The following is a 17522-nucleotide window of genomic DNA, read 5'->3' as shown; positions in this document are numbered from 1 at the left end:
GTAACAAAAGGCTAATTATTCCTTAAGGCTACTAAAACATTCAGCAAAATAACCTGCATTATATCACTAGCAATAGTACTCCTATATGTTACACTAAAAGTAAGTTATTGTTCAACAGATTATTTTTTCAAAGTACCTAAAATACAAACACTTCTCCAAATTCTCCTGAAAACTACTGCATTGCATGAAAATTAAACTTAAGAAAGGAAAGGCCTTTCAGGAATGCTGCTGGAGTGTTGGAAGGTTTGTAAACTTCTTCCCCCCACCCCAGATATTAGATATACTTGTTGACAATAAAGAACCTCTTGGGGAAAAAAAAAAAACAGCAAGGCTTGGAAAGGGTCAGAGCAACTCCATCTGAATTAAGCATTGCCAATTCACTTCTAAAATCAATAGGACATGCATGTAGATCTTACCTTATTTAATGCATTTGTCTCATCTCTGAGGGAAAAAAAATATTTAGGAAAATGAATGTATTGGGACATATCAAACCACTATAGACCCTTTTTCTTCAATTTTATTTTTTTTTTTCCTTTGTTGACAATTATGTGCTTGGAAAACACCATGAATATAGAGGTTCTTTGCATGATGAGAAGGGGTAAAGGTTGAGCTTAATCAAACTACAACTTGGAAGTAACATACCTGAAAGTTGCAATTATCAGCAGCTTTCCCTTTGAGAAGCTCACTGATCTTTATGAAGAACTTCCTATTAATTTTATGAAATGGATTTTGCATCTGTTTTATAATTAACAAATTTTTTTCATTGTCTCACACTGACTGTGGCAAAGCTGAAAGCAGAACCTAGACTCTCCAGCTCCCGTTATCTATTCCCATTCATGCTGTGAAATGAACTCTTAAGTCGGACTCAAAGGTGGAAACCGCTTATTTCTTGCTGACGCAGCATGATGCAACTGCATCCCCTGCAAAGATTAGTATTTGGCTACCTGAGTTGCTGATTAATCACTGATTAATGGTTTGTTTACCATTTGAACGAAGGTATCATTTTATTTACTTGTAAATAATTTTCCAACTTTTTATTTTTTAAAACCTATTGTTTCAAAGAGAAGCCTTAAAAAGCATTTCTGTTTTTATTCTCTCATTTCACCAAAGGAAGGGACTTTGCAATACAGTTCTGCTAAGGTGACAAAAATAGTTCTTTCTACTTAGCTATAGTAATAACTGCAAAGATTTCAAAGGCTGTCCAAGTTCAGATTTCAAAGATTAGAAAATACACTAAAACTTTCATAAAACTGTTACCTGCTAGAAAGCTGAGGAAAACCAAAATAAATAGTTCTCTCTGTGCTTTCCTTAAAAATAATTTTAAAACTATCTTAACATTTGTCATTCTTTTCAGGTTGTATCCCAGTGATCAGAGGCTTGAAAGGCACAGACATTGCATATTTTGCCAGATTTTCCATGACACAAAGCACCACAACTGTCCCTAAGGTGAGCACCATTTTATGTAATGCTAAAAGAGAAAAAGTCACACTATTTCAGAACTAACTGTACACATAGCTAAGACTGATGGAATTAAAAAATGCAAGCGGTCTTTTGCAATAGTCACATGACATTATTTTATAGCAAGAAAATTTCTAAATATAATTATCTTTACTAATCATCTCAACAAACTACAGATTTTTCTTCTATGCTTCCCAGAGGAGTGTCTTGTGGCACATACAGAAGTGTCAGCTTGCAGAATTTTGTTATTTTTGCTAAAGTCACATCTCTGGGAGTTATGAGAAACACACACACATACAAAATCTAGCCTTCAGGTTTTAGGAATGAAGCACAGAAATATGAAAAATAAATATGAAAATATATGAAGGTAAATAAAAACTATCACAAATTTGTATATGTCTCTATGTTGTTTTGAGGTCACTCTATTGTCTGTTTGTTTTTCTTATGGTGGCTTTCCATGACTTCTGGCATTAATATTCTATTATGTACATGAGCAGTTCAAGACTTGTAGGATTTAGGCAATGTGTTCTAGCATACAGTTAGTATTTGGTCCAAAGTGTCTGTAATCAACTAAGCATAAAATATAACAGGTTTAGATATTTCCAACAATTCTACATCCCTACTGATAGCATTAGTTACAATCTAGTCATCTGCAACTCATAAATAACGGCTTGCCTCATTGAATAGATTCTACTTGCAGTGTTTTCACTATGACTCAGTATAAAGTGTTAGTTAAGTGAAGAGCAGTTGCAAAATATAGGGCCTTAAGGATGGAACTATATTTAGCTGTTTCTAATGGTTGTAATTCCCTTCTTTACACAGTTGCTATAGTAGTGTGGATGAAGTTCTAATCTATCTCCTTATAGCTAAATCTCAGAAATACTGTATGCTTAAATACTTTATCCCTTGTGCAGACTGTAGTTCCTGTGGAAAAAGAAGTGACTATTGTAGCATTGTATTAAGGAAATTTTAGTCCTGTGTGAGATGTGGAAAGGTAAGAACAACTCAGATTTAGACTGCCTAAATGAGTTTATGGTTTAATTGTTATAAATGAATAATCCCTTTGGGATTAGTAGTGAGAGAGATGATGCAGGCAAGTCCCAGAAAGCCTTCTCAATGCTCAAGACATTGGAGATTTTGAGACCAGATTATAGAATCATAGAATCATTAAGGTTGGAAAAGACCTCTAAGATCATCGAGTCCAACCGTCAACCCAACACCACCATGTCCTAAACCATGTCCCTAACTGCCGCATTTACACGTCTTTTAAATACCTCCAGGGATGGGGACTCAACCACTTCCCTGGGCAGCCTGTTCCAATGTTTCACCACTCTTTCAGTAAAGACATTTTTCCTCACGTCCAATCTAAACCTCCCCTGCCGCAACTTGAGGCCATTTCCTCTCGTCCTATCGCTAGTTACTTGGGAGAAGAGACCAACACCCACCTCGCTACAACCTCCTTTCAGGTAGTTGTAGAGAGCGATGAGGTCTCCCCTCAGCCTACTTTTCTCCAGGCTAAACAACCCCAGTTCCCTCAGCCCCTCCTCATAAGACTTGTGCTCCAGACCCCTCACCAGCTTCGTTGCCCTTCTCTGGACACGCTCCAGCACCTCTATGTCCTTCTTGTAGTGAGGGGCCCAAAACTGAACACAGTATTCGAGGTGTGGCCTCACCAATTGGCATCATATTATGAGGCATAACACACGGATCCTCTGCTCTCCAAAAATATGCCAGTGAACACAGTAAAAACATTTAAAAAGGCACTTTTAATGGGGTTTCTTCATGTTTGATTGTTCTCTCAGGATCTATTTGGAAACTACATTGTATACATTTATATACAGATATATGTGTATTTATATAATTGGACACAGATGGGATTATTTATCAAAGAGGTAGTCAAGGCACTGGGAAAATCACAGCACAAGATGGTTTCAAGAGATGTTTGTGAAAGAAAATAGTGAACGAATATGGTAAAATTTAGGAAAAAAAACATTCCTTTCTGCAGGAGAGCAGAATTGGTTGAAAATCTTGAGACTAGAAAAAGCAATTTGTTTATTCCACCCTGTTTTCCACCCTTTCTTGGCAGAGAACAACTGAATTTATTTTCAGCTAATAGAATGCAAGCACTCCTGAGTTCCACTACTATAAAGTACCGTTACTTTCAAGGAGGCAACAGTTAGTATTTTTTAATTGTAGTAACATTACAAAACCTCTTTATATTGGGATGATCTGAACTTGAAGGAGTCCTTTCACTTAAGAACATTTAAAATTAGGTTAATACAAGTGCTAGGAAATATAAGAAGCAATTCTGCTTTGAAGCTTATGCCCTGACCAGTCTCCTTCACTACTACTCTGTTTAGTAAAACTATTTTAATCAACTGCTGAAATTCAATCCTAGGTGGATTTTCTATTCCCACATAAACCTAGTGCTGATGGGAAGTGCCAGGTTGTGAGTAGACAGAACACTTTGTCCATGATATAAAGTCAGCTAAGACAGTAGCATTTGGCAGCCATTGCCATTCAAAGACTAATGGATTTTGTATCAGATCCTCTTTCCTTAGCTGACAGACTCAACCAGGATGCTAGTTAATGTTTTTGGGGGCATAAGCACCTCTCCAGTAAGTAATATTTTCCAAGTGCTAACTCATTTTACACAAGCCACTTAACTGGTGTCTTAGAGTAATGACTTTCTATCACTACTGACCTGGGCTTGGTTCAATTCTTTTACTATTTATCTTCACAGTAATAAACAAATTTGTCTTGTCAGTACAGTTTGTTTACTTAGGCCCTTCTGAAAAAGCACCTTCTAAAAGTCAGTTATACGTGGCAGGAAAAACAACAGTACCAGATAGAGAAGAACTGTGTTAGAGAAAATATTTTAGTTTTATAACTTCCTTAAGTTCCTCAGTTAATACAGCATTTATCAAGAAACTTCAGGATAAGGTCATTATATTTTGGGAAAGTTTTTCCACTTAAAATTCATAGCATAAGCAATAATATGTGGGACTCTACCTGGTAAAAGCTAAAGGCAATTGTTTTCTTTTGAAGAGAAAAACAAGGGAAAATATTCACTTATCTGTACCTTTGGGGGCATCTTGAGGTTTTCTGTATTCTTCCATTACTATTTGTGAGATTAGATCTGGCTGTGTCTCAAGTTTCCATATCTATGCTCCTGGCATGTGAGCTATGCCTCTAAGGAACATCCTTTGTTAGGAACGGTGCACTGTGGCAGTGTGGAGCCCGTCTTCTGTATTGCCATTTATAAAATCTAGTATGTATTCCTCTTTGACTCTTAGATTGCTTTGCTTCATCAAGGTCTGTCCACCAGCCAGCTTCTTATGCCATTGTTATTTCCCAAAGTTTAACTCTGCAGATATGGCCATTTCCAGTATAGGTGGAAACAAAGTGTGGGAAAAATCAATTCTACTCATGCCCTTTGCACACTGTTGTTGAGTCCCTCAGATCAAAAAACCCACAAAGACATTTTGGTACAGATTAAAAATTGATTATTGTTTTTCCTATCACCCTTCCCCCTCCATCTTTTGTGTCATCCAGGTAGAGAACTATGGGCAGAATAGATTATTTTACACTCAGTTCTAAAAAAAAAAAAGGATAACATATGGTGTCAAAATTATTAAATTCCGTTTTCCTTTCAGGTTTCCTCAGGCCTATGCTAACTGATAAAATCTGAGAGTGCTGGCCAGATAATGCTAAGAGTAGAACCAAAGCCCATGCTGTTTCTTTCCTCTGCCAGTTCATTGTACTTCTGTACACCTAGATGGAAACAGGATCTCAGGAAGGATGTGAGTCATACGTGCAGGTTCCATATGACTTGTGAGTTATATTGTGCAGGTTCCTTGCATATTGTAAAATGGATCAATCATGATTTTTTCAGTGCTCCAGGACAGCTTAAATATTTTCTTATATGCTTTACATGTCATCACGAAATTTCTATCATCATGCTATTACAAACTTTCAGTAAGCATAAAAACTTTTGGTACATAATTTTTAAGCAGAAGATTTCATTTTAACCATCTTTGCCTGCTGTTTTTCCAAAAAACCATTTTAACTGAATATTGAAACTGCATTAAATGCAGTACCTTAATCATGCTGTGGGGCATTGAATCAGACATCCTCAAACACAACTGAAATACTTAGATTGTTTGCATTTTAAAAATCAGCATATGTAATAATGTCAGTCATGATTACTCCTCTTTTGCTTGCTTAACCCTCCTGCCCCCAAAAAACACTAGAAACCTAGAAAACAACTAAAGTTAACTATTCTATTACTCTCTCATGTACTTGAACTGTCGCTGTGTATGAGACAACAGAAATAAACAAATTTCCAGAGCTGTCAAATCTACTGACATATCACAGTAATCCTTGTATTATTATTGCAATGCATGGCAGAATATGAAAAGAATGCTAGCACAAATTATGTAATTCAGTAGCAGGGAATGATGGCCACTGCTACTGCAATTAAACATTGAAAGATAATAATAAAATAACATACAATACACACAAGTTTTTTTCTCAAATATTCTGTTAAAGAAAACAAAAATGTTTCTATTCTCCACTTAGAGAATAGATGTTTCTGTTATTAGCTAACGCCAGTGGAAGGTGAAATTACACCAGATCTCTTTGCCTTCTCTTTGTAATAAAAGCTTGCAATGTCAAATTCCACTGATAAATGTTACTTTAACATCTCATGATAATGTGAATGCCATTGCACTGCCCAAAAAGGGACACAGATTCTCCTCTTCAAAGACAACATGAATTAATTGTGAGCAAAATAACCCTACATAAGAAAACAATCTATAGTGTAGCTGAAACAGTTTAAAAATAGTAGGACAGCAGGACAAAAGTACCACACACTTTTTGGTTTTCTGAGATTTAATTTAAAAAGCCTTTTCCCAAGATTTCCTCTATGGACACTACTGCTCTTTATAGCACTGTTACAATCTCAGAAAAAGACAGAAAAATCCTTGGATCAAGAAAACAAATCTGCCATAAAACCATAGGGGAAAAAAAAAAACCAAACCACTTTGGTACAAGCTTGTCCTATGGCTTGTTTACATGCAATTTTAGATATTATACACTTTGATTTTGCTTCCCTTGTTGATGAAATAATGCAGATTGCTTGATAAAAGAACAAGTGCCCCTGCAGGGCTCCTTAGGGTTGATTTGTTCCTTAGATATAGCAAAAAACAGGTTAAGACAAGCAAGTTGGGAAAGCTGGTATGGGCACCTTTGTTTGGTTGCAAGAGAGCACGCAACCACCAAAATAAATTAACTCCATCAATACTGTTCTTCCTTCACTGTCTTTACATTTTACTTCTTCTATCATCCAAACAGAAACTTATACTCGTCTTAATTTCAATTATTTTGTATGATAGAAAGAAGCACAGATTTGAATCATGTATCAAAAATATATTTTTTTATTATTATTTACTGAGATGTGTTTGTCCTTTCCATAATTCTTAAAAGCAGTATGAGAATGGACAGCTCTTTTAAACATGAATGGATCAATCATTGATGCAAATTTATTTCTAATAGCATGTTCCAAGTTAACTGTGATATAAGGTTTGAAATTACTATTATTAGAATTTAATACACCAGTCTAAAGTATAAGAAAAAAGAAACAAAAAACACCCTTCTAAAAGGCAGATTACTAAAATACATTTTCTCATACAATAAATGTTGACTTTGCTTTTGCTTTTATCTGTGCATAAAAATTATATTGGAGCCTAAAATGCTTTTTTTGTTGTTGTTGGGGGTTTTGTTGTTATTGTTGTCCCTTGCCCAAAACAAGTGAACCTCCTCTGGAATTTTATTTTAAATTACTGTACTAATAAATTCGTATAATTTCTTAAAAATCCTAATATTCATCTTGTTCTAGCATATGCCATGATTATTTTTCTAGATATTCAACCATTTGACATTCCCATTGAATGCTATGTTGCTGCTGAGGCAAAAAAGCACATCTAGGTGATAGTATAGTAATATTCAGAAATACTTAAATGTCTGAGTTTATATTATGCGGGCCTTGAAATCCTCCCATCATTAAAGAAATTGTTACTTTTCTCTGAAAAGCAATTACCTCCTATAAAATAGAACTTTCAGAGCTCCAGATGTCACATATTGCACTGGGATTCTAATTCCTTCAAATACGATTTTGTAGATTTTGGCGTACTAACCTGACATTAATATTTGCTAAAATACATAAGAAATACACACACTTCCTTTCAGACTTTGTTTTTCAGACTTTATTCATTTCTGTTTTCCTGTATAAATTACTTGCTGTTCTCAGGAAATGAAATAATAACAGAAAAAAGTACTTCCAGAGACAACAGCAAAGATCATTATGGGTACAAAGCAAAACATTCTCATTAGAAAATCCATATCTGCTGGTCTCTACCAGGCTAGCAAGTTTATTTTTTCCTTTGTCCAATCCAAGACTAATGGGACATACAATCACCTAAAAACCCTTGTTAGGAAAAAGAGATATTAATAGTTTCATGCACTCTTAAAGGAAACTGGACAAATTTGTGTATATAAATCCATAAATATTATTAAATTCACTGTATGTGGCTCAGGGAATCTGAGTCACAAACTGTTGATATATTGGAGAATACTTGAAGGACAAATCAATATATCTGCTCTGCTATATTCTTCCCTGAGCACCTTATTTTGGCCACCAGATGATCTTTGGTCTGACCCTATACTTTGGTTGGGTTTCCCATATAAGGGATTCATTAATAGTTCTGTGGAAGGCTGTCACACAGGAATACTGCCAGGACCATGAACTTTTCCAGATTATGATTAAACTTGAGGAATTAAGTTATATAGCAACTAGATAAGTAGACTTGCTGTTCTAACTCTGAATTCACACATCAGCAGGTAGAATAAAATATTGCCTCCAGGTTTTGAGTTGCTTTGATAAACTACAGGATGAAAAAAATGTAAAATTGCAGGTTTGGATGTAAAAAGAAATGCAAGATTGAGTCTTTCTATCTTTTTTATATGTTCTATGTTTTGTCACAGTGAATTTTACAAATTACATTATTTTACAAATAAACAAAAGAGAACACTATAAGAAGTGACTTTACTTAGATGTGAAAATGCAACAACTTATGAAACTAGTGTATATATCAATAACTCAGGGTAATACCTATCTGTTCTGTATACTTGCACTCCACTGAGTAAAAGTCTTAATATAACAAGGGTAGTTAACATTTAAATTTCTGTTTATGACATAGACGGGCACATGCCAATTTAATAAGCTTGAGATTTGAATTTGTTTGCAGATTTTTAAAAACAGATCTTCGTGAATATTATGATTCCTTTAGGTTCAACTGTGTGGCCAATTAGACATGCTCTTGTCCCTTCAGTCCAAGTACACTATTTTGAAAATACGGTCAGATATTTGTTCTAAATCAATAATTCATACTTGATATTTTTAAAAAGGGACACAGGGAAAAGATAAAGTTTCTTCTCATTATTTCATCAGTCTTTTGCATATAGGAAAAACTACCCCAGCTTTTAAAACATCAAACCCAAAGCATCGAACCTGTATGAGAAAGACAGAAGTAGTAAAATTATGTATTTTATAAAGGCAGTATATAATAAAATATTGACATTTGCTTCAATTAATATTAAATAAATAGATAAATAGAACAGTAGTTGGGAACCAGCAGTAGAGAACAAAATTATTTTTCACTGAAACGGAGAAGAAATACCCCTATGAAGGACTTTTTTTGGATTTTCATTATACTTGAAGATTAGAAGGGACAGAAAGATCTAATGTTGTCCAGGAAACTGAAGAAACTGTCATTAAATACAAATAGAGAACTGGGAAAATACAGCATGCTGAAAGGGCTCCTCTGAACCGAGGAAAAATAAATTTCCGTTTACTATCTGCATTAGATTTTTTCCAGGAAAGAAGCTGCCGTGGATGCAAAGGTTGCTAAATATTCCATTCATAACCCAGATGTCTCTTCTTCCTTGAGTCTGTAAATTTTGGAATGCATTTTGTCCTCCTTCTACATTGAGGACTCCAACAGTATCAAAGGGAGTTCTGCAGTCTGCATCAGTGGGAGGCAGCCTGAGCTAGCAGCTGGCACAGAGGACTTGGACAAAAGCCTAACTCCACTAAGTCAATAGCAAAACCCTCATCAACTTGACTGCAAACTGGAACTTGGTGTCTAAATTGTTACTTTTTGAGGGATGGGCAGTATTTGGATCAATTACCAGATGAAAGATCAATTCATAGCACGACATTGGACATACCGCTTCACTTTCTGATGATTTAGTTCTCCACCTCTCAGTTTAGTATGTTCTTTCATACCCACCTCAGTGAATTGATTTGAAATTCATAGATGAGGCAGGTTATGTAACTGCAACTGTCTAGATCTCATGAGTATTTGCAGTAAGAACTGACTCACCAAGATGTGTACATGCATGCACACCCACATGCACATATAAACCCTTCCCTCACTGCTTCATCCTAACAGATATAACTGCAGGAATGATTCTTTAAGAATCCAAAGTCTTTCTCCATTTTCAAAATATAGATTAAAAACTGATGGAATGTAAATATGGACTTTCTTTTTTAAAGGTAATAAAAGAAAGCTAAGTTTTAGTAAATGGCAGTTCAAGTTGTCTGATATCAATATACTGCTTTTAACAGTGGTGAACAGTTATTGCTGTACGTATTTTCAAGAGCAGGATACTGAAATCAGGAGTGGAGGAAGCAATCTTGTAATAAAGCTCAAAAAAAAAATCTATATGCTATTCTTCACTATGAAGCACAAAGGGAACTAGAGCAAATACAATGGCAAAGCAACAGACAGAGAATGGCAAGAGAAATAACAAAGTTATTCAGAAAATCAGAAAATGCTGAATAATTTGTTAGCTTTGATATCAATGTGTAGGGGTGGATTTCCAATACAGAAACATGCATTCCTTCTTTGATTCCAGCAAATCCAAGCATACATTCTCTCAGCAGCCAAAATCCTGATCAAGATGAAAATAATTCACAGAGATACTCAGGTATATTTCATGAATAGATAACATACAGAAGTTGTTGGTATTTCTCTGGATGGTCATGGAAAACAAAAAGGTAAGGAGAGAGGACATAAACAATACACCGTTCTGGCGGCTTCAGCGAGAGTTATTTCTCTTCACAGTTGGCCTGTATTTGGTCCTTTACTTTGCATTATGCATTTGAAGTACAATGTAAACGTGGAATAGTAGATAACAAAGAATAAGACTTAGTGCAATGACATATAATGCACAACCTAAAATAATTGCTTATCCTTCTGTAATATGTTATTAACCTAATAAAGTAAAAATATATGTAAAAATATATATCAGCACTAGGAATTTGTAACACAGTCAGAATATACTTCCCTCATTTCTATTGTAAGTATACATATATAACACTTCAAAATGCAAATAACTCTTAAAGAAAAAATACCACATAGTTTTGAAACTTAAAGTATTACTGTGCATATAAGTTAGCAAACCACATATTCCTCTGTTGAAGAAACTCACAGACATATGGAGTAAGGTCATCTAAAGGAACATGGTAAAAGATGAAAAAGGAAAAAAAGATTCAAGGACGAAAACAGTAATTGTTCTTCCCAGACATGTTCATTGCCTTGCATAAGACTACACTAGTGTAACAGGGATCCCTGCACAGTCTGTCTTCTGTCTTAGGAGCTGGTTTGTTTGGTTTTTTTTTTTCCTCTTAAAAAATGCATTTTTACAGATCTTATCAGAATACTCCATTCTCAGAACCAACTGATTCAAGACATAATCCATCACTGAATATGTATGTGTTCCAAAACATTACCCATATATGTTGCTAGGTTTACAGAATCCAGAGTTCATTGTGTGCCTAATTATAGGTTAGGATTTATCAGAAACAAGGATAAGAATTCTTATGTATATGTATTATATAATAATTTGTGCAGCACTTTCTGGTATTTTGGTTTCATGCATGCAGGGTAACATTTAAGAAAAAATGGATGTAACAGCATTGAAAAAAGAAACAAACCAAAAAAGGAACTATTAGCATGTAATCACTACATTGAAAATCTTTACTGACTCAACCTCTCCAATGGACTACTTACATTAACATTTTCAGGACAGTTTTAAAAACAAAATTATTCACATGCAATTTAGGACCTGAATTCAAGAGAACAGAACATCTGAAAATAATGGGAACTGCAAAAGTACAGTAATTCTATGGAATAAGTCAGTGAATGTCTAGTTTGCAATGTTTACAACAAGGATATTTAAGTCTTCAAGAACATTAGCCTGTGTTATTTGCACTGCAGAAAGCTAAAGGGAAATGGATTCTGTAAATATGGATTCTGTAAACTAGTGGATTCTTTTTTTCATTTTATTAACGCTTTGGTCCAGAGAACGGATTAATATTCTGCCTTACAAGAGAGAATGCTCTTAATAGATAAAATTTATTACATTTATTAATTGTCAAAATTCCTTTCACATTTGCAAGTCATCATCTCACATACCATGAACCCTTTCTCTATATTGGCAGTGGAACTTTGACATTTATGGTCTAAATCTGAAATTGTCATTGAGAACATAACATACTGTCAGACTATATGAACCGAGATAATGCACTTCTCTTCCTTGCCTTTTAGTTTTTCATGTGTCAGCCAGAGTGTAATTTATCTGCTGATTTCTTTGTGGGAGTCAAGTAACTAAATCACTAAAATTCTGAGCTCCTTTTCAAGCTCTGCCCCTTACTTCCTCCATGACTTCAGACATGTCACTTAATCTTTCTTTACTCCATTTCCCCCTCTAAAAATGGAAGCTGTAAACCATTCCCTTATTTTCCTTCTTTCACAGAGATGACTGCTGTTCTCCAACGCTTACTGAAACATGGGCTAACTTAAAATACTGTGCTGCAGACCAAAGATAGGTTCATGTAGAAATACCTGAGCTAGCTTTAACACAGGTATCTCAGGTGTGGTAAACAGACTAATTATGACTGCATGGAAACAATTCTCCAAGGAAGAACATGTGAGCCAAAATCTACAGTGCTGCAGTTTCACTGCTATAGGTACCCTGGCTAAATTAAACAAAAAATAAAACTGATTAGGCCACTACATGTATAAATAAATAGTAAGTATACAGAAAACTGGGGGGGAAAAAAAGGAATATAATAAAATATTTCTAAGAAGGATGCAAGAAACATGGGAGATACCTGACAGAACCATGTGAATGGACATGAAACACAACAATAAAAAGCTCTCCTTAGAGACTGTATGTGTAATTAATAACATAAGAATTAATATGAAAAGGCTGTATTGTCCATTCCTCAAAGGGTAAGAATACATCTCCAGCTATCCCTACCTACGTTAGAAGAAATAGAAGTTCATGGAAAGAAAAAAATAACAAGTATAAGATGACCAAAGACTGAAAAACCTAGGAATATGTATAGTTCAGAGGAAAGATAAATTATAAGAAAACATAATAACCCACACTATTTAAAAAGTAAAATGGAATACTTCCATGATCTGTCTCATAATGATAAAAAGGGACAGTCACTAAAACTGTTAAATAAGATAAAAAAGCAAATAAAAATAAAACAATTTTGATAACCTTCAGAGGAATTTCCTGTTGAAAGATATCCTTCAGGCCAGTAACTTGAAGAGGGTTAATGACTTGTGATAAAATAGGTATTATTGTTGTTGTTGTTGTTGTTGTTGTTGTTGTTGTTATTTAGAAAATCACAATTTAAAGCACGTGCTATTAACTGTTAGAGTCAGGAGGATAGGTAATTCTGGAAGTATCTGCCACAGGGTTTTTTTTTAACTTTCCTCTGAGATATGTGGTATTAGGCATTGTCAAAAACAGAAGGCTATGACTAAAGACCAGGAAACTCATTTACCATGGTAATGTCTTTACCTTTGATATACAAATACAATAAAAATGTTCTTGAGAAAATTATTGTGCAATTTACATTAAGACAGTGCCATCCTAACAGCAAAATTAGAGAAGAAGCCTGCACATATGAGCAGAATTTCCTTGTAAGGAAAGCTCCAAGGGCAGGGGATAAATTAACTCAGAAGTTACTTCTGGCTCTGCAGATTTTACTAATTAACAAGATCTTTGCATACTGAATTTTCACAGTCAATCTGCTAACATTTCTTTTTTTCTCCCCCCCCCCCCCCCTTTTTTTTCTCTTGCATCTGACACCACAGCTAATCATCAGAACAAAACTTCAATCTACATCTGACAGTCATGTAGGCTGGTAGGTAATGTACAGCATATTCTAAGAAAACCAACCCCCTTACCCCTTTTTTTTTTTTCTTTTTCTTTCCAGCATTTTATCCTCATCTGAGAAAATAGAAAGAGGCCTCTTACCAGCAAACAGAAAGCTGAATTTCCTATTTACTCTGACTGTGAACTCAACCTTCTTACATTTGCCTTAACTATAAAAATTACTTGTGTTCCTTTGTCATCTTAGCTTGCAAAAAGAAGTATGAAATGTATCAGAGGATTTAGCGTACTGTGCTGAAAATTATAATTTCAAACTTTACAATGAAAGGGAATCCAAACCAATTAGTTATAACTGCATTGTTTCACACCAACTGAAATTAAATGCTAAATATTTGAAGTAATAACAATTAATAACTAAGATAGCTTCCAAAGTGCTGTTTCCATGGAAAATTTGCATGAAAATCCAGTATAAATTCTGATTAAAACCTAACCAAGCTAAACACTGCAGATTACCTAGATTCCAATTAAATGTGATAAATGAACACTTGACAGATTTCAATTCCAATTCTATTTCTGTCAGAATGATCCATTAATATTGAAGATTACATTATCAGAATTTGAACAATACAATTGTGCTTAAAATAGTTAAAATACAAGTGGACTTAAGAATCAGATCATAGAAAACTCTCACTCAAATGTCAGATATTACATATATGAAGGAACAAAAGTACATTCCATCCTGTTCTGTCATTATTTATATATTATTGTTAACAAAAATTTCTGGAGGAAGATGACATGCCACTGTTGAAATCTTGTTTTTAAAATGTGACAGCAAAATCCAAAAGTCTGTAGAGTATAATTTTCATCACAATGTCACCCACCTTTCAAAGGTCTCAGTTCAAGGTTGTATAAAGGAGAAGGAATTCCTGATTGCTATATGCAAGTCCTGCCATTCAATCTTTTTTTCATGGTTATTTTGTTTTCATTCATTTATTCATGGAATAATGTATTTATCTAGCTCTATGTTTCTATCTATTCTATCTATACAATACTATTTTTAAAACTGAATCTAACGAATTCATCCTACCAAATATAAAATATCATCTTTCAAAAAATCAAAGTAATGTCTAAAATACTTTAATTATTAGAATGCAATGCCAGTTTTTGCATCAACACAAAAACTTAAACAAACTGGTTTGCTTTAATTTTTGACACTGCTCAAGCACTCTTCATTTTCAATTACACTTCAGTAAGTGTGATGATTTTCATTGGCTACCGAATAGATTAAAAATTATATTCAATTGTAACTCTACAGTTTTCTCAGTACGGTTCAGGCATACTCCATGTTAGCATACTTTCTGAACTCAGAATTTAATGTCTAGCAATCTACTACACTGCTATATGTCCAGGAGAATTAACAAATTGTTTAGCTTCATTATCTTAACCACAAGATCTCACTACAAAACAGACAATAAAATAATCATCCCAATTTAGGTACAAAGTCTGGAAACTTTTTTCTGACATTTTTCTAGTAATACCAGTATCACTTTATCCCCTACCACACACCCAGAAAAATGAAATGTAGAGAGATATATTCATATAAACAACCGAGGAGAATATATAGACACACACTTATACACATACATAACCTAATATATCTTCTTTTTAGATGGATAATACCATCTTCCTTTTCGGTCAATTAGTCATTTGCTGTTGGGGTATACATTATAAGCATGTGTAGACTGCTGTAACCATTCTTCAGTCATACATACTAGATTTGGCAATATCTTACCATGGAGAATAATATACTTTTCTTGGGTCAACATGTCTATCTCAGGAAAGGCAGAAACCCAAGAACAATTATCCAGTGCTGTAATCACTGAAAAACTAAAACATGCACTTAGCCAAACTAATTCGTTCATTCTATAACAGAAAATACACCACCCTTCTTACATATATCCACCAATTCCAATTAGATTAGCAAACCCATTATTTCATTGGTTATCAAAAATCTGTACACATTGACATACAATAATTTATTTTATTGTTTATGGGCAAATGAAAATACAATGAAGTCAGTGTCTGACTTCATAAAATTTTAGATGAAGGCCAGTAAGTGGGGAACAGTAAAACATTCAGGTTTTATGAAATACATTTCAAATTGAAAAGACTTTTTAAAATTCTAAATAGTTTTAAATAGAAAGGAAAACAAAACCTGAGATTTAAATTACCTTTATGTTTTAATTGGAGAATTACTATAGAATAAATAAGGATTCAGCATTTTCCCCTTCTACATAAATAGACTCTGAATTTAAATGAGATGTTCTAAAAGTACTGTAGAAAATAAAGTGTGAAGAAAAGGAAAGTAATGTTCTTCTTTTCTAAATAATGAAGAATTGACTTGACACTGAGTGCTATTTTGAAAACAGTCTATATAATGTTTTTGGGGAAAAGGGAATTTTCTAGAGTGGTTTTTTTAAATCCTACTTTCTTTTGCTGATGCTGTACATATTATGTTCTGGGAAATTTCCTAAGTAGTTGTTGAACCAAAAAAGGAAGGAAAAGAGAATACATGTCTTTTATGGTCTTTTATCTAAAATGAAAAATATGGCATTTAATTCAATTACCATCTCCCCAGCCCTCTACTGGTATTTTTTTCAATGTTTTAACTGCTTCTGCAGTATGTTTTTTAAATCATGTAAAGAAAAGAAAGTGCTGGGTTTATTAGTAGTGTTATGTTCCATTATTTTGTATATCTGCATTTTAACAAACTTTAAAATAAAATAATTACAATTTTAACTATTTAATATATTTATTTATTTTTTTTGACTGACCTTTCAAAAGTCTACTTAGTATCACTTGCTAGTGAGATTATGTGTGTGAATGTCATGTTTGCCCCTACCATTTTCCATATGCTCTGCCTCACCAACACTGCCATCCGGCGTAGTCCTTTCGTAGTTGTCCTCTGGGAGTGGAAGGGCACCCAGTCTTGGCCCTGATGAACTCTTACTGCTTGGTGTTTCTGACTCCTCCAGACCGCTGTCATAGCAACTCTGCAATGACCCTTGATGTGGGTCCTGAGGCTGACTCACAACAGAAAACGTCACTCTACGAAATGGCTGCAAGAGAAAAGATTCTGAATGTCACTGAAAAGTTCAGTCTTTGAACAACTGATTCTCAAAACATGACTTAAGCAAACTAATATTATAACATTTACCAATTAAACAATGTTGTCTAAATTAAAGCAAATGGCAAGTGCAGTCCTTAAAAGACCACTGGACAGAGTATCTGTGGATTTTTACTGTGATATACGGTCCAGAACCTTCACGCAGTTTTGCACAGCCCCCTTTCAAATGGCTGCATGAGCTAAGAAAGCTGGTTTATAATTATTTATAAATTCTATACAGTTTCTCTTTTACTCAATAGTAATAATTTGAATGGAGTTTATATCAGACTGCATAAAGGTACTTGACAGTGTGTGCATGTGTACGTGTAAAACTGTGTGGGTGGGTATAAATGCTCACCTGTAAACTATATTGTGGGTATTAACAACATAGCAGCACACCCATAAGCCTTTTATAAAATCACTTCCTGTGGTTTTGAAGCTAGTTGACATGAGAAAGGCGAAAAAAAAGAAGGGCGGGGGGGGGGAAGGGTTCAGTCTCTTAGCTTCTTTGCCATAAAATTCAGTGCCTGGAGACAGGGTGTGTTGCCAGCTGACTTAATAAAGCCTTTAAAGTACTGCGAGCACAGCTGACACCACATGTTTCCACTGGGACTGTACAAACATAGATTGTTAGAGATTT

General features: G+C 34.4%; 1 protein-coding gene across 1 annotated transcript in view; it reads right to left on the bottom strand.

Moving 5' to 3' along the window:
• The window catches only part of PCDH7 (protocadherin 7), a 293816-nt gene that overhangs the window by 135095 nt on the left and 141199 nt on the right, over positions 1–17522 (bottom strand). Inside the window, exon 2 of the mRNA XM_076336070.1 lies at positions 16619–16835. Within this exon, the coding sequence (XP_076192185.1) occupies positions 16619–16835 (217 nt within the window). The remainder of the gene's footprint in view (positions 1–16618; positions 16836–17522) is intronic.

This window comes from Aptenodytes patagonicus, chromosome 4 (assembly GCF_965638725.1).
Source record: "Aptenodytes patagonicus chromosome 4, bAptPat1.pri.cur, whole genome shotgun sequence".
Taxonomy (NCBI): Eukaryota; Metazoa; Chordata; class Aves; order Sphenisciformes; family Spheniscidae; genus Aptenodytes; species Aptenodytes patagonicus.
Note: the sequence above shows the minus strand (reverse complement) of the source record. Positions and strands in the feature narration are given on the sequence as shown.